Raw genomic sequence first — 21,609 nt, 5'->3', positions numbered from 1 at the left:
TGCTGTCAGTGTATACAAATGTGTACAGATACATGTAGACTTTGGTAAGTTTAAAAACATGTCTACGGTGGGAGAACACGCTAATCGCTTTCCGCACCATCCACCTCTATAGACTATTTCTCCTTCAGTTCTTGCGTCGTAATGTTTTATAACTTACTTCAGATTCCATCGGATTCCATCTAAAGACTACATGTATTTTTCATTTTTTGAGATTACATACATGTATAGAAAGACATTGCAATTTAAGGATTTTGCATTATTTAACATTACTTTTAAATTCTACTATAATTTTTAAAAAATTCAAATCATAAGCGTAAGTTGTGGAGAAATGGTTTGAAACTGTAGTTACTGACATTATCATCCACTTTTTTATGTACACCTTTCCCTATGTGTTTCTTTAAGTATTTTTCCGAACGTTTCAAGGTGTAGAACGTTACATTTTGTGATTTTCCATTCATCTTTGCTAAAGATGATCTGATAAACAAAGAGAGAAACAATAAAGGGTGTAAAATCATTCCTTAAATTCAGTATCATGAGCTGTCGTGGTCGTGTTTCGCTGTATTCCACCAATCGGCATGCCCTACCTTCCGATCGTTATATACAAATTAGTTTATTTAGTAATTTCAATATAAAATATGCCAAACGCTAATAGTATCCGACTTCAAAAAATTCATAGATATTTTTAATGTTAAGAGGGCTTTTAATTTTTAATTTTGTAAAGATTTCAAAGGGAACCCAATGACTCATACGAAAAAAGCCGAAACAACCCGAGACAGAAACCACGCGATTGGATAGATGAGATCACGTGACGCTATAAAATATTGGTCCAGACGACTGGTGGGGGATATTCATAATCCTTAAGTTTCGCTCGTATCTTCATAAAGATAAGAGAGAGAACGGGAGAAGGATCGTGCTTACGAGCACATAGTTTACGAGTTCTAACGCAGTACACATCCGGTTTCAGCGAGTGTTTGGTGTGAATTGACGAAATGATAAATATGAGCTTAAAAGTGAGACAAAGGGAGAGAGAGGAAAGAAAAAAAATCGTAAAAAGAGAGGCAGAAATTTAACAAGCGTTGCTGAACACGGATATGATGAAATATCAGTTTTTAAAATAGAATAAACGTGGTTTGAGTGCGCGACATATGCAGAACGTACGAGATATTGCTGATAAAAGTTAATTTCATGTTTTACGAACATATGTGTACATGCGCATGCGCGTTGCGAAGGTACGAATACGTAGAATTTCGCTGTCGAACGGTGATCGTATTGTGAAAAATCCGTGCGGAATAGCGAAAACAAACAACTCGTGTCCGCCATCTTGTGCCTCTCCAGCTACGTTAAAAAAAGGAAGTGAGAGTGTGAGAGAGAGGGAGAGAAAGAGAGGAAGGAAGAGAGAGAAAGAGTGAGTGAGTGAGAATTCCGGGCAGCGACGCGTGTGATTTTTATTTGGTGAGGAAGAAAAAAAGTGTAAGCAGAGGTGACCAACGGTCACCGAATGTGGTCAAATTCGCAAAATACACGAATAGGGAGGACTGCGAGAGAACTCGAAGTAAAAGAGGCGAGGTAGCATTGTGCTCAGAAGGAGGTTCGTAGGGTACCCCACCATTTATTCCCCCTTCCCTTTTGCCCTGAATCCCGAGATTATTGCGCAGTTAGAAAATTCATTGAATATAAAGACCGCCGAAAACTTGGTTGCATCTTTAGAAAGTAGCCCGCGGACATCGTATGGTAAGTCTTTTGATATAACTCCAAAATTAATTACTCTTCGCCCCCTTCTATGTTTGCTGTTGTAATTTCAATGCAATGTGTTTGATTTTATTTTCTTGTTATTTACTTTTTTATATTTGTTATATTTACATATATTTATATTTGTTATATATATCTTTATTTATTATAACAATAATAATAAAATCAACTTTTGTAACAACTTCTTGGCTTACAATAATGTCGAGTCACATTCGTAGCGTAGGTTAACAAGCTATATACAATGAAAGGAAACTGTATTTATATCGAAGTTTAAGATACTTTGTGCCGCGTCAATTTTATTATCGATATATTATGTGGAATCACACAAGCAATGTGTTTATTATATTATATATTTAGTAAATAAATTTTTCATAAAATTTTTATTAAAGAAAAAAGCCTAATATATAGAATATCGTAATGTATACACATCATAATTTAGCGTCAGATATTGTCAGAAAATGTTTGATATTTTTGTTTCCTTTTAGAACCAAAATAGTTCGAACGGAAAGTCCAGAACCGGCGCAGAACGTGTTAATTTTAACCCTAATTTTAATTCCAAACTACAAGTCTAATTTATAGAATTGTACAAATTCAGTATATAATATTTCAGTTTTATTTTAAATATGACATTGAGACAGTAATCATCTGATGTCAATGTATATGTACAGAAATATATTTTTTTACACAAAAAATGGTAAGACAAGGAGTTAAACAGTGTTGTGTTTTATGTATGTTACTTTTATCATCGATCAGTATGGGGTCAGACTTATAGCAGTTGCGTATTGAATTTGAGTAAAACATGTTTCATATTGCTTGGTGATGAAATTTTAATATCTTCGAATGACGCATGCCAAATTGTTTTGCCATAAAATAAAATCAAATATTTTCTTATCTTCTTTTCAAAACACTGCATGTTGACGTAATCATATGCTGATAAATGTTAAAAATATCGAATTCACGATTAATAACATTTTTTGAAGTGTTAGAAAGCTAAAAGTGTAATTAATTTTGTAGACGGGTTGGTTGACTTCGTGAGTGATAGAAAGGACGAAAGTATTATAAAGAAGCCATGACGAATTCGGTACCAAAATTGAAGAACAAAGTAGACCGGCAGGGTTCGCCGAATGTCGGTGTGGAACGATATCATCACCGTTCAAGTGCAATCAAATCGTCAACATTTTTCCACAACAGTGGAAGATCTCATGGCAGAAATTCAACCGGCAGACTAACCTGCAGCCCACACGGTTTGTCAAAGGGTTCGAGAACTTCGCCGTTGCGATGTGATTACAGTCCGCGCGGCAGTCCAACAAACAGTTTCTATGCGGGTGCAAAGTTTTCTGAACCGCCATCTCCTGCGAGCCTTCCGAAACCACCGAGCCATTGGACTACGAGACTGATGAGCAGTTGTCAACAATCCGACAGGAGTTGCGATATTTCAAAGCATCTGAAGATGATACTAAACGTCCAAGCCTGATACCTAAAGACCAACAAACCGCTAAAAACGGTTACCAGCTCCTAAAAGCAAAGAGACAGGTACGATATTATCGTTCCCCTACTCTTGAATTTAAGGATGTATTTTTTCTCTTGTATGTGATGTCAAGCTGTTCGTTTTAAACATAACAAACAAAAAAACAGAAGTGTTTATAACTGCGCGATAACACAATCTCTTAAGAACGATACGCGATTAATATTGCAACAAGAAAAACAGGGCACCAGCGTCTTCAGTTTCATGGTATCAGATGCTGAGGAGATGAAGAAAAAACAAACCAGGATTCGTTGTTTAAAACTATACAAAACATATAAACATTGAGTATGAAAGACGCAGGTGCGTCTGCCGTGAACCATGATTCAAGTATATGGTAACTTGTAACAATTCTATTATGCGCCGTCTATGAAGATATAAACGTATGTATTTTAGATTATTATTATATATGATTAACTTGCAGAGACGCATACACATACACAAATACATAAACACTATTATATTATCTGTTTGACGAAATGGTACGAAGACATAGGCAAAGCTGCATTAGCTATTTTTAAAAACAATAGCTATATATTCTTTATTTTTCTTTTTTTTTTTTTGTTTAAATCAAAATTGCTACATCCTAGCACTGTTGATTATTGACAGTATGTTTTATTCTTTTTTCAATTGCAACCCGGAATTCTTTCCAAAATAGTTATTTAAATCTTTACACAAGATGTATGCTAATTGCTTTTTTCCCTCATTGAAAGATACTTTATATTTACAACATAAGTGGTAAACTTTAAGTATTATATATATTCATCTACTGCTCTTTAGCATAAACCTAAGTATCGATTAAGTGTATATCAGACTAATTATTATTCCTATGTAACTGCTTGCCTCCCAGGTTCAGTTAAGTTGTCAATAGTTTTGGTAGAATCCAATGTTCAATGAATCATAAGGACATAATCAAATTATCCTTGAAAGATTTACCAGAGCAAAATTTGTTGGTTTCTATTTATCTTCTTTTACTATCGAAGGTATCCTTACTCGTTTTGCAGCTTTGCAATAGTTCTGCAAAGCATTACATAAGATTTAAGTGACGTGTTTCCAGCGTGCATACAGATGAGATCCCATAATTCATCAATGAAAAAATGGGATTAAATTGTGTGAATGAACGATAGTGAAAATAATCTGATATATGCTTGATGAATGTTTATTAGTTTTTGTTCTCCATTTTTCAGTAAATTCGAGATTAAGCAATGCTTCTGCTTAAGTTAACAAAATTTTTATGAAGGTTTTCTTTAAGTGACAAATTTAATTTTTATCTAATATAAAAAATGTGGTCAGAAGCTTGTCATAAGATTTCATTATAAAGTGATTTTATTTAAATTTGGAATTGGATATTGTTTATTATTTAATACTGAAATTATGAGTTAACAAAATTTTTTGGTTCAGTTCTAAACATATATATTTCAAAAGTAAAATTTTTGCTAATTTTATACTGTTATAAATGATTTTTTTCTTTCTAACGTTGCACTCGTTACATGACAAAGATAGTAACAATAATTTTTAATTTTTCTTGCATTTTTCTTTCTTTTTATTTTTTTTTTTTTTTTACCTAAAATACGATCATATATTTAATCAAGTAGACTGACCAAATTATTTGAAGTGGTGTTTTAACTAATACGTTTTTTTCTTTTTATCTAAAAGAAGGCACTATTTTTTCTTTTTTTTTTTCTTTTCTTAAATTACGTTAGTTTCATTTTTTCTTTGGTAATTACTTTCTTTCTTCTTTCATAAGTTTAATTTTTAAGGTGAATTACGAAGATAGGTTTCGGTATATGTACATGCAGATCTCAAGAAAAAGCTACTGAGTGAATCCATGCGTGTGAATGTATATATCTTGCGTGAAGGAGTGAGAGAGAAAGAGAGAAAAGATGGCAAAAATGTGCAATCTCGAACTTTCAATTACTTTCTCCATCTTCGTAGTCTCGTAAGGCAAAACAAATTTTTAATCGTATCTATAGCATCTAACAGCGGTATGTCTCACGGAATGATTGACAGAAATTTTGATGTAAAATCGAGAAGAGTTTCATGGGTTTTCGAATTTACTAACGATACTCAATGAACACTATCTCGATTCGTTCTCTTTTCCTTTTTGGGAATCGTCGCTGTGTGGCGGTTCGCAGAAAGCGAAAGGGAGTTGCAGTTCCGAGAAAAAGGGAAGGAAAGAATTATATTAATCAACATCCGTCTTTATTCCTCTTACTTTCATAAGAATTCGATTATTTAGTTAGATTAGTTTCTTTGAATTCGTCTCCCTTTCTTAGAAATCGTATTTGTTCAAGGTTCTTTGGCAGTTTCAAATTTCTGTTCGTCTAAGTTTCCATAGAGAAAAATAGTTTTTTTATGATAGCACATGTGTGATAAGATAAGAGCTTGAAGATAAACGATGGTCGCCATACTTGTTGCTAAATAGTTTCTGCTCTCGACGGAAGAGGAATTGTCGCAATTGGTCAGATGAAAAAACAATTTAAAATACAGAGATAGGATCTTTATCGCATACATAGTTTTGTTATTAACAATATACGCATAAGTTCCAGATTTTTTAAGTAAATGGGTTTCTATCGAGGGTCTTCGCTGAAAGAAATGCTCCTCCACGTTCGTTTGGTGTTTTTGATTCGAAGGAGGAAGTACAACGATCTGTCTCAAACTACTAGGAGATTTCAGTATTTGTCCAGTGATTATTATTTTATTAATCGGCTTTAAATTGTATATGTATAATTATATTAGGTGTGGTATTTGAAAGTTAATTGTAAATACGTGCCAGGATTCGAATGGAAAATTTTCAAATTCGGTACGAGTTTTTCTTAAGACCTCATTGGACGTGAAGTAAAACGAATTAAGCACTGCCGTCCTGTGAGAGATCGATCGAATCATCATCCCGCTTTGAGCATACGAGGATTATTGCACAGACGCGCATCGTTTGTGAATGGTGTAAATAGACAGACGAGGGCTGATAAAGAAGTTGTAAATTTCAAGCAACATCTGTAAATGTACTGTAAAAAAAGAAAAAAAAAAATGGGAGGGATTAGTGTACATACGGCGAAACAGAATGCAGACGGACGATGTGCATTATGTATATCTCATATACATAAAGGGTAAATTAATCGAAATATCTCGGTAATAACGGCGTTTTGTTCCGTTCCGATTGAGAGCAAAAGGCTTAAAAAGAGTTTGAAACTTTAAGTAACAGCAATATGCGTAATTACCTGCTCGAGTCTCGGAGAAGTGCAAAAAATAGTCAGTATGTGCAAAAGTGAAACAAAAAAAAAAATACAGAAAACGTAAAAAAAAAAGTAAACAGTTGAAGGTTGCCAGACTCGGTTCAAGCGATCTTTAAGGCGAACGAAATGTAGTGGAAGAAGAAAGGGCGCTATTGCGTGGTAAAAGTGAGAGAAAATATATGAAAGAGGAAGAAACGGCGTCCGAGAAAAGAAGCGACGCCAAAGAAAAAAGGGCACGAATTACAAAGTGAATAATCAACCAATAATATTAATTTAAAAGATGATAAGAAATTAGCTGTGATGATGACTCTATAGGTACTACTAATTTTTAATTGGTAATTGATCAACATATATATATATACACACACACATACATATATATATATTATATATATATTATATATTATATGTATATGATTAAACGATAAGGTGGGATAATTTAAGGAACGTGCAAGTACGATGAATATACGAAAACAAGATAATTACCGCCTTTTTCGAGAGAGAAAAACGCAAATGCCGAAACGAGAGAAATATGAAACACACATACACACTGTGTGCGAGTTGTATATCAAGTCGGGAGGATAAGAGAACATAAGTGGGAGAAGGAACATGTTTTTCTTTGTCATAAAATGCGGGGTTTGCCGCGCACTCCGACTTACTGCTATTAATTATCCAAAAAACTTAGTAATTAGCGATGTACGTATGCGCGATCGTGGAACACAAATAAGAGTAAAACAAAACAATGCTCGAAAGCATAATGCAAAAAGGGAAATAGAAAAGTAATGAAGAAATTAAAATGTAGGGTGCAATGTTTTCGTGACAAGAGCAAAGAAATTAATATTATTTAGGAACTCTTTCGAGTACGTCCATCTTGTGTGTCGTAATCCACCTTCGTGACTTTAAGATGAGGATATAGCTAGTAGTTCTAATTATAAGAGCCAACGAGAACTTGGGTCGTTTCGAAAAATGGGATCGAGGTCGGGCGGGAATTTTATGTTCGAACGCGTTTCCGGTCGGAGAGACGCGAGAACGTAGCTAGATACGCTTCTTTCCGTTTGAGGTTTACGCGAATATTTTCTACGCGATGAATTTAAAACGTACAGTTTAAACGAAAAGAAGTTGCAAGCGTTTTTTTATTTTTCGTTTTCAATTCGTTTTCATTTTTATGACAAATGGTAAAAGTAGGGCAAGAAATGTTGATAACAACACGAATAATACGAGACGATCCATTCTCGACCGGCATTTATTGTGATATTGTAACGTACAAAATCGTTCGTCGCGTGTTACACGAAAAATCGAAGAATAATCAATAAGACAAAATTAAGATTCTCGTGAATGCTTCATGGATGTATCACGTGTTCATTTTGTAAAACAAGTTGCAGAAGATACCACTCTTAGTGAAAATTTTAGGAGTCTGTTTCTTGAGTTAGGTTATAGCTAATAATTTTAATGTCAAAGACATTATAGTCTTATTATACTTATTTGTAAGGATAAAATAGTACCTCCAGATATATATCTAACGAGATTTGTGCAAAAAGGGAGCTTGAGTTGGACCAATTTAGGTTAACAGTTTATCTCTAATTATCCTTATTTTTCCAGGAATCTTCTATGAAATTCGGTTTCTGTATATATCGTACTATTAGGTTACTAAAAAAACTTTGCAATGAATATTCACGAGCAAAAGTTTTGTAGGAAGTAGACGACCGTCATTCCTTATATGTTCACGCGAGTGGCATCATTAACTTCCCATATACACCGTGATGCATCCGTCGACGAACATCATGTGACATACGAATGCACGTAGAAAATGGCTACGTGCCCTCGCATGTCCTGTTTCAATCTATACACGTGTATATCTTTATATCTTTTGAATAATTTCTTTTGCTGGTCTCTTTTGGAAAAAGGAAAGGGGTTAACCGTAACTAATAATTCTAATTCTACTTTAATTTCGCATAACTCTAATGTAGAGACACTAAACGTTATGGGAAGGAAAAAGTATAATTATTGTATAGAAAAAGGAAACGTGTCGAAATGGTATATTTGTTCGTTCCTTTGATCAGTTTCTTGAAAGAAATATTTTTTTGATTCGTCATTGCATCGGACTAGGTGTGTTATATCTTTTCTGGATGTGTAAATTAGCTTTTGAGCTTCCATGAAAACCGTCTCTTCGATGTGTTATTAGATTCTTCAGTGACACATAACGAGGAGAAGCACTCATCCGGATTCTTCCGATCCAAATTTCGTTTATTTTTTCTTTTCTTTTTCCAGCTAAATAGCGAATTCTTACGTAATTCTGGTTGTGGTTTCTTCAGAAGGTTCTTTTGCGCGTTCAACGGGTATATATTTAAATATTATTGATTCATTAGGCAAATAATTGGTTACTTTCCGAAAAATGAATGTTACATTTTTCTTCTTTTTTCCATATTTTTCTTTTTTAAAAATTAAGTTTTAATCAGATTAATAAAGCTGTGCTCTTTTTCTCTTTTCTTTTTCTTTTCTTTTTTTTTTTTTAAATTACAAGTCTGTGTAATTTTAGGTTAATGACTTCAGGAAGAACATATCAATCGCTTGCTACTTATTCTATTTCCACGGTTCATGATTTACTTTGTTCTATGTAGCTTTAGAAGTAATTCGTTCCCATGGGTGTGCGTATGTTTTTGGTTTAGGGTGAAATTTTATGTCCGTACATGGAAAGATCTTTTTCTATTCATGTTTTAGAGTTCTCTTCTTTCTTTTTGTCATGTGTATCTGAAAAATTCTCACGTGCGAAAGTGATGTTAAAGAGCAGACGAAAAAAATGAATCGATACGAATTTTTGCATATCCGTACTACTTCTCGTTAGGGAAAGAATACCGGCGAACCATTCTTAAAAAAGAAAATTCGTAACTAAAACAATGAATCGAGGGGAAAAAATGAGAATGAACCCGCTTATCGGAATAATTAAAGAAGAAACATATAAAAGAAAACAAAATGGAACCAACGTCTTCGAACGACAACGTCAAACAATAAGAAAAACGAACGATGAAGTGTGTCGCGCATCGAATCGTTTTAATCTCAAAAGTATTTTGTCACGAGGTGAGTTCGAAGCGCGACATCGTTTACCAATATACGATGTAATATCGTTTTAAAAAATTGATCTTTTATGCAAGAGAGTGAAAAATCAACAGCTCATCGATTTCATACGAAGCACTGATCATTATACAGGGACACAAAACACAGCCACACGAAACACTATGTCGATTAATTAATTAAGCCTTAAATTTAGAATTAAGTTGAGAGGTGTGATGAAAAACCAGAGATAGGAAGAAAAAAGGGAGAGAGAGGGAGAAAAATGAAAGAAAGCTCTGTCTTTTTGAAGCGCCATGATCAATGACTATATATTTGAATCAATATATTTTAAACACATGCATGATTTTAGTCGGTAAATCAATCGATGTTATTATTCTGATCTAAATCGTTCCTCCTTTTCTCTTTCGTTTCAACTTCGTACATATATCGTATTCGGGGATTGTTCGTGTTTCATTTACAATTTTTACATCATTCTCGTTGAAAGAATCGTCAAAATTCGAGGCGTGCGCTTTGATCTCAACCGTTCTTGCGAAAGAAACACTTTCTTTTCGTTTTATTTCGATACCAAGGGAATCTAGTGGTCGTAGAATCACGTGGAAATCATTCGACATCAATCATTTTCATTCGCTGTTCGATAGTAAAGGATTGGTAGGTTAAGTGTCGCTTTGCATTCGAATAGAGTTGTATCGAATTCGAGGCGACACTCTCTTCGATGTCACCGAATGATAACGAAAGAAAAGAAATAAAGATCACATTAACTGCGTGATTCTACGACACGTATTTATATATCGATCGAAAAAAAAGACATTTTCGAAGAGCTAGACCATTGTTAAGGAGAGTACGATTTTTACCTACGGTAGCAAGGAGAAGTTTCTCGTAATCTATCGATTGTTTACTCGTGTAAATTCCATAACGCATCTCTGACGAGCCTGTCGATGACAATATTTTTTATCCTTCTTCCTGCTGCTGCTCGTGAAAGTCCAGCCGTACGTCAGCGCGATGCCTGACTACAAAACATATATAACCTTGTTCTTTCTTTTTCTTTCTTCTCTCGTATCTTATTTCAGGAAATTGGTATAAACGACGCAAAACAAATAGCATGAAATTATTACGTATTATGATAGAACAAGTATCAGTATCGTTCTGACGTGCGGCTATACTATTAAATAGTAGGGGAAACGGATTGGTCGCAATGGCGGCGAGTAAAGGAAAAACGCACTGACTATTTTAGCGAATCGAGATTCGACCATGTACCTTGATATATACCTTGAGCGTGTTTTCAGAAAGTATGTGTGCGTCGGTGATACCGTGAGAAAGAGCTAGAATGCAAGTGTGTGCGTGTATGCGAGCGTGCCAAAAGAAAAATTGTGTGAGTTTAAGAACGTGCGAGACAGAATAAATATAAAAATATATATATTAAATATATTATATACGAAACAGGAGGGAGAGACTCTCGCTCTTGAAGAAGAAAAGAAACGGACGCGTTTTATCCTGTGCGTTGTCAACGCGAACATCGTTTATTGTTACAAGCATTCGAACGATTCGTAAAACGAATAAGAGAAGAAACGATGAAAAAATCATAAAAAGAATTTAGCTGGAAGAACGCGTCCGTTTAACTTCTCTCGATTTCTCGCACGTGCAGAGCGATTCGTGCGTCATTGTGCGGTCGATACTAAGGAGAAAGCAAAGCAACACACACATATTAGCATATAACCGCGTGTGTGTGTAGTTTGAAGAAAGAAGCATTTAGAAAGATAATCATGCCATCGCCCGCACGTGCGCGACAATAATTTTTCCTACGTATAGCCGGTGTGCGAAGTAACTTTAGTTTTTTTCTTCTCTTTTTTGTTTCAAGGGGAGTAACGTTTGCGCGGTAAATTCTGAAATTTTGCAAGATAAAAATTTCCTGCATAGGAAATAAAATTGTATGCTGCTCGTATAGATACGTTTCGAATCTAGTCAATTGCTAAATTAACGGGACTACTAGATGTCCATTCCATGTTTGATCGGCGGCCATCTTGAGTCGTAGACCTAGTTTCCATGCTGCTCAGATCACCACCGTAACTACCAGTAAATTTTAACTGTAAGAGTAGATTGATTCTATGTATTATAATTTGATGTTGTTTAATCGATTGACTGCCTTTTTTTATTTTAATGCGTTTTACAGCTGTACTATGATCAGTATTGTTTTAGTTTATTATAAAAATTTAAGTAATTTGATGTAGTGACAGCTGCTCTTATAGCTGAGTTATCGTTATGCAAATTATGCAGCAGTCTCTCTATCATGTTTTGAATGAAATTTACAAGCGATCTAAATTTTTGAAGAAGGAGGATTTTGATTTTTTCCTTTCTTTTTCCAAAATTTTTATGCTTAGAAATCATATAAGAATAAAGAAGGTCTAACGAAAATGACCTTTCTTTATCGCGCAGATGTTTCTCCTCCTTTTAAGAGTTGCGTCCTACAAACCATGTGGCATTTCTTCTTCGAATGATTTCTCTTACCTTCTTTTTTTCTTTTTTTTTGTCCTTTCGTAAGCTTACAATTTTACAACCGAGCATCGCTGTACAGAGCATTGTTCTACGAAACTCTGGTCTGCTTTAAACCGAATGAAACTGTAGAAGTATTTAAAAAAAAAAAGCTAAAGCGAACGAGGTAGACTTGTACGGTGCACCAAAGGGCGCTATCCATTCGAGGAAGCTTGTACTTAAGGAACGACAGGTCTTTGTTCATTCGTGTTCACGAGAAATCTAAGATTCTCTCGTGTTACCTTTTTTCGAATTCATCTTCTTGATAACAGCATTAAAAGATATATTTTGAATCTAGAAAAAAAAAAAGAAAGTGCTACAAGCATAAAAAAGAAAAGAAGCGAAAAATCGATGAACTATATCGATTATCAACCTGTCGTCTTCGAGAGTATAAGCTTCGCGAGTCCGGTAAGATTATACAAAAAACAAAAAAAACACAGAAGATCAGAACTTTTGTTCTGTCGTTTCCCAACGAAATAGTGGCGACGAGTTTATCGTTAGACAGTAAATTATATAGGTATAAGTAAACTTTACCGAGTCGCGATTTCTGCGATACAAGACGATAAGATTAAACGAAGTTAAGAAACAAAAGATGGATGAGAGTCGTATGAACGATGCAGGGATAGAAACGACGTAAGATAACGATGTATAAAATGATGAAATCATGGAATTTCCCATTCGTGTCTCTTTAATAAAACTCCGTCGCGGACACGATGCAATTTGCTGTCAAGTTTTAGGGTACATAAGAAAATAGAGGTTATATAATATATATATATCTATTATTGTACGTAAAACACGCAGAAGCAGTACGTTTAAGATTCGAATCGTGCGCATACATAAGAAACACTGTATTATAAAAATATCGTAATAAGAGTGACCGTTTCGCGAATAACAAGTTTTTTTGGAGGAAGACCGATCGATGAAAAAGAAAAGCGGATCTAGGCGAAAGAAAGGGAAAAAAGATAAGATCCGCAAGCAATTGTATATAAATGTGTGAAGCGAAATTCGATCGTGCGAGCCATGGCGAGCGCGTGAAAGAGAATATTTTGTTATGTAAAAAAAAAAAAAAACGACTGAGATGAAGCAGAAGAAGAAAGAGAGGTTCATTTTTGGGATACAATATGGCTGCAGCATATTTTCGAACGCACGTTTCGAGTTATCGTCTGATCGATATACATATGAATCTTTTTTGCGGCCTCAAGCTTATAGAGAAGAATAAAGCAATGAAGACGAAGAGGAAGAAGAAGAAGAAGAAGAAGAAGAAGAAGAATGGTGGCAACAAGAAGTAAAATGAACGGCGTCGTTACGCGCAGGAACGAGATTTCTTTATCATTCCAACAGATGGGCTTATTAACTTGGTCACTTTCATATTTAAAAAGTAAGAAGAATCATAAAGAAAAGTACATTCCGGTTCACAATAAATCGCCGATTTTTCTCAAAATGGCGTGTACGATTTACCAACAAATCATACGCACCATGGTATATATTATACCAAAGAGGAGAGAGAATCTCGACTGGACGCAACTCCTGTCGAATTTTTATTTCTTCGAACGAATGAAAGTAAAAGATGAAGATCGAGAGAGGACCAAGAAGAAGAAACAAGAAAGAAATAAAATCGTGGCAAGGGGATAACGGGAAACTTAACGATTGCGCGATCGACCAGAATAGATAAGGATTATCGATTGGCCACCTTTCGACGCGCATCCCGTTGTTTCCTTGGCGAAACAATCGTCTCGTGTTTGCGCGTCCGACGTGAAAACCAGGGCTGTTATTTGTAACGAGGCAACAGAAGAAGAAAACACTAGGATACTACCTAAACGAGAGGCAGGTTCTCGTGCAGGTAAAGAAAAGACTCGAAATTTTTTCGATGATATAATAAATAATTAATAATCGTCCACTATGAGGTTCGACAGAGGAACAATTATTTTTTGCCGTTTTTTCTCTTATCAGAGAAAGAAACATCTCGTGGTTTCATTGCTAGAGCGATGGACCAGCTACGACACAGCGAGATGATTATTGTGAACGGCGATGATGATAATATAATGATTGATCCTCCAGGAAAGCTAAGAGAAACTGAAACAGATAGCCAGTAAGTACTTGGAGAACAATATGACGAAGGAATATATATCCAAGTCGTATCTAAAGCGTAATCATTTATATATCGTAGTTTTGGTACTGTTATTCGAGTATGTATACACGCGTTTTTTTTCGAAGAAAATGTGGTAGACGCGTGACCAATGGAAGAGGAGGAGGAGAAGGAGGAAGTACGAAGAAGATAAAAAAGGAAAAGGTTGTCGACGATAATAAAATGATAGAGAGAAGAAGAAGAAGAAGAAGAAGAAGAAGAAGAAGAAGAAGAAGAAGAAGAAGCGTAGGTAGCAGCATTATGAAATGGAAGATTAATCACGAGTAAAAGGGGAACTATAATAGTCTTTCAAGATTGATTATTATTGATGAAGAAGAAGCGAGAAAGTGGATTTGAACGAGATTGGAGCGAATGTAAGAGGATTTCTAAAAAACCATCAGAAAAAATGTCTTTTTGAGAACAAAAAGCGCCAAAAAAATCAATGTATACAACCAGTGAAGAGTATGCGTGAGAAACAGTGCGAGTGGAAAGAATGATTGAGGATAAAAGTAAGGAAGTATCAACGCAAGGCAAGTTTACAGAGGACAGTAATGAATGCAGATGATATCAAGAGACAAAGCAAAATGTACACGTGGAATTGAAAGTGTTGGTGTGCAATAGTCGTCGAGGAAGGTCAAGATCAAGCCGAGAAGATCTAAAAACAGAAGAAGAAAAAGAAAAAGAAAAAGATTCTTGAATCCTCTTCCGTCTAGAGACAAGGATTTGATGTGAGGATCTTTTTTGTAGAAAGTTTTGAAGCAGAAATTTCTGAGGGGATTCGTGAGATAAAAGTCAGAATTGACTTTATTTGAAAAGTATTTCAATGCAGCACAAATACAGGCATACACACTACACACACAGAAGCATACATACATATACATGCATATAGTTCATTCATATACACACATATGTACATAAGAAGAAAATGAAAGAAGCAGAACTAAGGGTTTAACGTCAGAAAAAATGCGCGCTTATGTGAGTCACGTGTGTAAAATTCGAATTGAATGAACACTGGACGCACATTTATTACTACCACCGCTACTATCTGTATATCACGCGGTATATGTTAACGAGAGTAAACGCAAAAGTGCGAGAACCTTCGAGAGAATGAATGTGAAGATACATTGAAATGAACGAGGAAACAAGCTGACAAGTGACGGAACGTCTGAAAATTTTTTCAGTAACCGAAAACCTATATACTGTTTTACCAGACTTCGGAAGACGAATATATACATACACACGTGTATACAAAAACATGCCACGAATTGAAGCTTCTTTGATCTCCATCTATCGTATGAATGGATCTGCTCCTTCGAAAGAAAAAAAATCAGAAGAACAGAAATAGAGCAACAAGAGAAAATTTTTAACGTTTCCTGGTATCGTAGACAATCCTGTCTTTTTTTCTACCTATTCTTTTCTTTTCTATTTTTTCCCCTTAATTTCTTTCGCTTTCATCGTCCTTTCCTTTTGATAATGACGAAGAACTACCGGCCGAAAGTGTATGCAGCAAAGAAGCGCTCAGCTTTGTTCTCCAATACTCTTCGACGATAATATTACTAATCCTATTCTAATACCTTATACTATACACACATTGCGCATATCCCGTCCACATTTCCTCTTTAATATTCTTTTTTCTTTAGGGCCCTTTTCAGGGCCCGCAAACGTTTCATTCATGGAGTAACTATTTCTCGGATAAACTAAACATCGACAAACAATCCGTCCTTTTCAGGATGAAAATTTAAGAAAATCCTTTTTAGGAGGAACATTTAAAACCGTTCTTTTCAGAACGAAAATTAAAAACCGTTCTTTTCAGAACGAAAATTAAAAACCGTTCTTTTCAGAACGAAAATTAAAAACCGTTCTTTTCAGAACGAAAATTAAAAACCGTTCTTTTTAGAACGAAAATTAAAAACCGTTCTTTTCAGAACGAAAATTAAAAACCGTTATTTTCAGGAGAAAATGCCATACTTTTCAGGAAAATCCCCTAAAAGTATGGATGAAAACATTTATTAGCAGTTTGTTTTTTATTTTATTGCAATGTTGTTGGATTTTACTTGGATTTATAACTGTGTTGGGTATGTATATCCATTAACATAATGTTTGTAGATTAATTATATTTTAATTATAGCATCCGGTAAAGTATTGTTCAACGTATTTGCATAAATATCGAAGAAGGTCATGGAAGAGATCCGCTATAGAACGTTCAGGAAGTCTAAGTGTGTCACGTATCAATAGAAAAGCAAATAAGTTTTACGATTTCTTTGGTTTCTTCGTCATACATTTCATTATGAAATAAATGTGTTGAAATAATCCTTAAGCGCTTTACTACTTCTAAACAGAGAGTTATATACTTATTTATATGATTCAACTTCTTGGGAAATTAGTCATAAGACGTATCTCTACGTGATATGCAATAGAAACGAAATAGTATAAATTCATATCTAAATGTAAGATCTAGTAGTTTTAAATTTGTTACTGTGCATTTTGCTATATCTCGATGACTCACCAAAAATTAATCATAACCTGAGCAATTACAATCTATGAGCACTTAATAGAGATTTCATAATTTAAATTTGTTGTACATATGTAAAATACGAAAGAATTATAAGTCATTTTATGAACAAGACGTCTTAAAAATAAGAAATTTGATTCCGATATAATTTTCAGATACAAATCAAGTTTGTTCTACTTCTCTGTGTGACATTCTTTCTATTTATCTAATTTCTACATTTCTATCTAATGAAGCTACAAAATGACAAGAATTTAAATGAAACAAGATAGCCCATTGAAGATACAGGCAAGAGGAATTATATTTGTTAGTATTTACTTAGCCGAATTGATGTTTCTTTCTTTGTAGTGAAACATGATTATTTTTTATTTTCTTCACTTAATTTTTTTATTATAGCATACTCTTTCTCCTATGTCAGATATTTTTAAATCTGATTGTGTATACATACTTTGAACTTACGTACCAAAATGATTCATGTCTTTTATTTTTCCATATGAAAGATACAAATAAGAAGATTTACACGATTACGCACAGTTTGTACTTAGTCGTGTTGACTTAGGCAGGTTTTGAAAGTTCATGGTTACAGGTAGTTGTGACATCAGATATTTGGATGAATCAGCAAGATAAAAGGTAATGGAACTTAAAAGAAACGTAAATAATTATGAAATAAATTGTCGAGCGAATTCAAGTATTTATTTGGTTGTTATATAGTATTAATAAATATATGTTTATATAATGTGGAAGTATTCATTTATTTACTCCAATTTACAATCGTAAATTTCCCCATAAATTATCGAAAAATGTTACTATAGCATAAATAGAAAAAGAGTAAATTTATACGAGAATTTAAAAAACTGCATTATATTTGATACACTTTATGATTAAATCTGCAAATTAAAATATTTTAGTTTCGTTGTGTTTTGAATTGCTGCCGTCTTAAATATTAACTCATAATCGGACATAATCGTGGCATTATTGCTTCTTTCATACATTTTCGCAATAAATTTGTCAAGTTATTTTTACTCAACGAAGTCTAGTTTAAAATACATGTTAAGCTATTTAAATCATAGAATATCTGATGTAGTAATCATATGCTATTAATATCGTGCCTAATTTTGTTGCATGTTATTATATTTATTAGGAAGAGGAAGTCGAAAATAGAACAGTGTATATTGAAAACGTGTGCGTGCGTGACTGCCTTTTATTATAAAAGTAATATATGCTGTTACACAATAAATATATACATGTTTTTATATGGATTACAAGATAATAACATTGATAATACAATGAATACATAAAAAAGCAATTTTATAATGCATATTATTTAATATCTTTACAATAATTGCCTTGGGATTTTCCAAATTTCTATAGTTCCTTGTGTGTCACCAATGGCTACCATATTTCTATAAAACAAGTATTACAAACAATATAATGCAAATTACATATTATTACAAATCATATATTATTGATGCATACTTCAAATTTACACATACATATGTATATGTACTACGAATGCTTACTTTCTTAAATTCACACGTAAGCAGCTAGTGTTTTGCCTATCAGTGGTCTCAAAATTTATATTTGTCACAGATTTTCCACCAGTGACGTTATACAGTCTAATCTCCGAGCCAGCACCATAAGTTGCGAATATGTCTTGATTCCCGAGCATCCATGCTAAACCCACGATTGTATTTTCACAAGAAATCGACGTCAAGTTCGTATGCTAGATTATATAAAGGTTTTAATCTGTTATGGCGTTCAAAGTACAAAAATAAACTCTAACGATAAAATTATTACCTCTTCAAAGTGATATATACGAATTTCTTTGTCAGTGCCAGCAGTGACGAAAAGATTACGTATCGGGGAACATTTAATGCACGTAATACTACCTTCGTGCCTTTCATACTCGTCTACCACAGGATCCATTAGAGTTTCATCATCTAAAATTAAAAATTGATTATTACTTTCATAGAATAAAATAAAGTTTAAGAATTTATTAGAAAAATCCATACCTTCGATAGGAGCAACACGATCTAAGCTACATTTGTATATTCCACCGCATAAGGTACCCACGATAAAAAATATGGGATCTCTGGACGAAAAATCGAAGGCAGTAATACATAATCCGGATTCCATAGCGCGTTCACGTGTGCCACCTGCGCTACGTGGCCTTGAGTTTTCTATTGGATTATATTCTTTGGTTAATTTCAGTCTAAAAACATACAACATATGTGATTATAAATAAATGTTTGTAAAAACTTGTTGATAGTATTAAAATAATTACCGTTTATATTCACGGGCAACTGTAAAATTGGCCATCATCTTGTGGATGAAAATATATCCATCTTTGCTGGAGCTCACAAGCAAGGACACATCATTTATAGTTCTTGCTTTCCAGTACACTTGGGACACACAATCCCCATGGGTACAAATTGTTGTTGGTGCCACTGATACATTGTCTCTTAAGTTCCATACAAGAACATCACCTTGGTATAAATAATATTTACAATTAGTTCTTAGCTTATAAATAACATGTTTTTTCTAGAAATTTTACAATTAAGTAAACTACCATTGAATAAACCAGCAGCTATAATGGATGGTTCAGTTGGATGATAAGCCAACGTTGTTATACAGGCATTTGTTTCCAGTGTTTTATTTGGATTATCTGTGAAACTACCCTCCTTTGTTTGATTATACAATTGCATTTTAGATAGATGGTCACACCATGTTTCATGGTAAGGAATACCAAAAGAAACTGCCAATGTTCCTCCTCCAATACTCCAACTCATATCACTTACTTTCATCTAAAAATATTATTAAATAACACAAGGGAATGAAAGAAATTAATAACTATAAAAGACAACAAATGCCTGAGAATCAGATTCAGTGCTATGAATTTTTTGCAGAAGCTGTGTGCTTGTCAGTAAATCTTCATCAATTTTTGGTTCATAATCTTCAAATGCATTGGTTCCATAAGATTCATCTAATGCTTCCAATATACAAGGCGTAACTCTATTTAAAAATTGGGCCAGTCTTTCATAGTTCACTTCTGGCTTCTTCTTCTCTTCGATTATAGTTTGAGTCTAAACAATGCAAAAATATTAAAATCAAATTTAGCCATATTTTTAAGATATGTTTACAAATACCTCGACAGTTCTTGTTTCGACGGTTTGCACGGGATTCTGATTATAAACAATTTCTGTTGTTTGAACGTTCGTAGATTGATGCGATCTGCCAAATATTAAACAATTAAAACGAATAAAAAAATTTTGATCATATAAATGAAAGAATACGAAATTTTAGGCACGTACTTCGTAGTAGATAATTGTGAGTTGAAACTCACTGCTTCGAGTGAACGATTAGTGAACATTATTATGTATATTGTTAGAAATATTATGTTGTTGCAAAGTTAGTATTTTAAATAGTGTATGAAGTTGTTTATTAAATTACTAAGTATTTTATAAGATCCAAGAGAAAATAAAAACATTCAGTAGAGAGCATACGTGTGAATTTACAAATGTGAATCAGCTGATGGATATCATAGCGCCATCTGAATGCAACTATTACAAATAAAAATTGATGCATAGGCGGTAAAGAAGCAAATTAAAATTGCCATCTAAGGAACAATTAAAATATTACTAACCGGCTTGTAACATTGTATGTATGTATGTAACATTTTATACATATACATGTGATTTTAGATACATGCGATCAACAATCACGACTGTTTTGGTTCTCTACGTGAATCAACTGCAATACCATAATAATTTCTAAATGCAACATATAAAGATTCAATGTATAGATAGATTACCGTAATTTAAAGATATCTTTTCAAAACCTATGACAAAGCACATCTTTCCTTCTTTCCTTAAACTAAGCGTATTATTATTTTATTGCGGATCGTTATAGTCGGACACTCGAATGTCGCTCATGGTTCGTTCAGAACCTTTCTCTAGTATCAATCTGTAAAAATACCTCAACAGGTAAATACGTATTTCTTCTAAAGGTCTGCGCTTATTCTGGTTCTTTGCAATTGCATTAAGTTGCACTTCGAGACAGTCGAATAAAAATTTGCATGAACGTCCTCCCGTACTGCAACAATATGTTAGTCAAAGAACTGTAGGATAAAAATGTATTATTCATCGCGTATGGTTCCTTTACATATTTGAAACGAACAAAGCCATACCAGGAGTCTTTTTTATTGAACATACCGGTTTTATCTGCAATAAATACTTCGAAGCTTGGTGCATAAAAGCGGCTTGTGGTAGCACCATCAAAAATGGTAATCGCGCGACAGTCTGTCGCCGCGATTTAGAATAGCATAGATTTATATGAAGTAGTTCACACGTTATCGCCCTTTCTGTCTAGTACCGCTTGTATATCTGTCCTTGTCGCACAGTGTCGTCCTCTCTGTCTAGCGCCGCTTGTATCTCCGTCCTTGTCGCACGGTATTGCGCTCCTTACACAAGACATTTACCTCCTTGTTCAAACGTAAGCTATGTGTTACCATCTTCTGTCTTCAATTGATGGTAGCACATGATTTAGTCATAGACAAGGAGCGCATTTATGTACGACAAAGACAGATATATGTACCGTGCTGCACAACGAGAACGCTACTGTGCGGCAAGGATAACGATACTGAACAACAGGGACAGATATATATGTTGTATTAGACGAAGAGATCCATACTTGATACGATATTTGATCATACTCGAGTTCGATCAATTGGTTGATGAATTCCGTGAATTTGATCAGGCGCGATCAATTAACAGGGAACGTATTTTCGATATGAAGCGACGGCTAAAACAGAACTGCTATAACGTTGACAGTCAATAAGGTAGGAGTACGCGATGTTGGTAGCGACACGAGCGCGGCT

The 21,609-nt window shown here is 34.2% G+C and overlaps 2 protein-coding genes across 4 annotated transcripts; one reads left to right on the top strand and one right to left on the bottom strand.

The window, feature by feature from the left end:
* The first annotated feature begins 847 nt into the window (after positions 1-847).
* Positions 848-17,469, top strand: LOC117164426 (uncharacterized). 3 transcript variants are annotated; one of them, XR_013060139.1, is made up of 3 exons: positions 848-1,731; positions 2,764-16,299; positions 16,892-17,469. XR_013060139.1 is itself a non-coding variant. In XM_033347454.2 (2 exons), the coding sequence occupies exon 2, from the start codon at positions 2,819-2,821 to the stop codon at positions 3,221-3,223; it is 405 nt and encodes a 134-aa protein (XP_033203345.1). In that variant the 5' UTR covers positions 848-1,731; positions 2,764-2,818; the 3' UTR covers positions 3,224-17,469. The 3 variants fall into 3 exon arrangements, 1 of the variants encoding a protein (XP_033203345.1); XR_013060140.1 differs by having other exon boundaries at positions 2,764-17,039; positions 17,130-17,469; XM_033347454.2 differs by having other exon boundaries at positions 2,764-17,469.
* A 436-nt stretch (positions 17,470-17,905) lies between these two features.
* Positions 17,906-20,280, bottom strand: LOC117164436 (cytoplasmic dynein 2 intermediate chain 2). The gene is made up of 9 exons (XM_033347479.2): positions 20,045-20,280; positions 19,880-19,964; positions 19,604-19,816; positions 19,303-19,537; positions 19,018-19,219; positions 18,746-18,945; positions 18,531-18,673; positions 18,254-18,456; positions 17,906-18,136 (listed from the first exon to the last, which is right to left on the bottom strand). Exons 1-9 carry the CDS (start codon positions 20,101-20,103, stop codon positions 18,067-18,069), a joined length of 1,410 nt encoding a protein of 469 aa, XP_033203370.2. The 5' UTR covers positions 20,104-20,280; the 3' UTR covers positions 17,906-18,066.
* Between the last annotated feature and the right edge of the window lie 1,329 nt (positions 20,281-21,609).

This window comes from Bombus vancouverensis, chromosome 15 (assembly GCF_051014615.1).
Source record: "Bombus vancouverensis nearcticus chromosome 15, iyBomVanc1_principal, whole genome shotgun sequence".
Lineage (NCBI taxonomy): Eukaryota > Metazoa > Arthropoda > Insecta > Hymenoptera > Apidae > Bombus > Bombus vancouverensis.
Note: the sequence above shows the minus strand (reverse complement) of the source record. Positions and strands in the feature narration are given on the sequence as shown.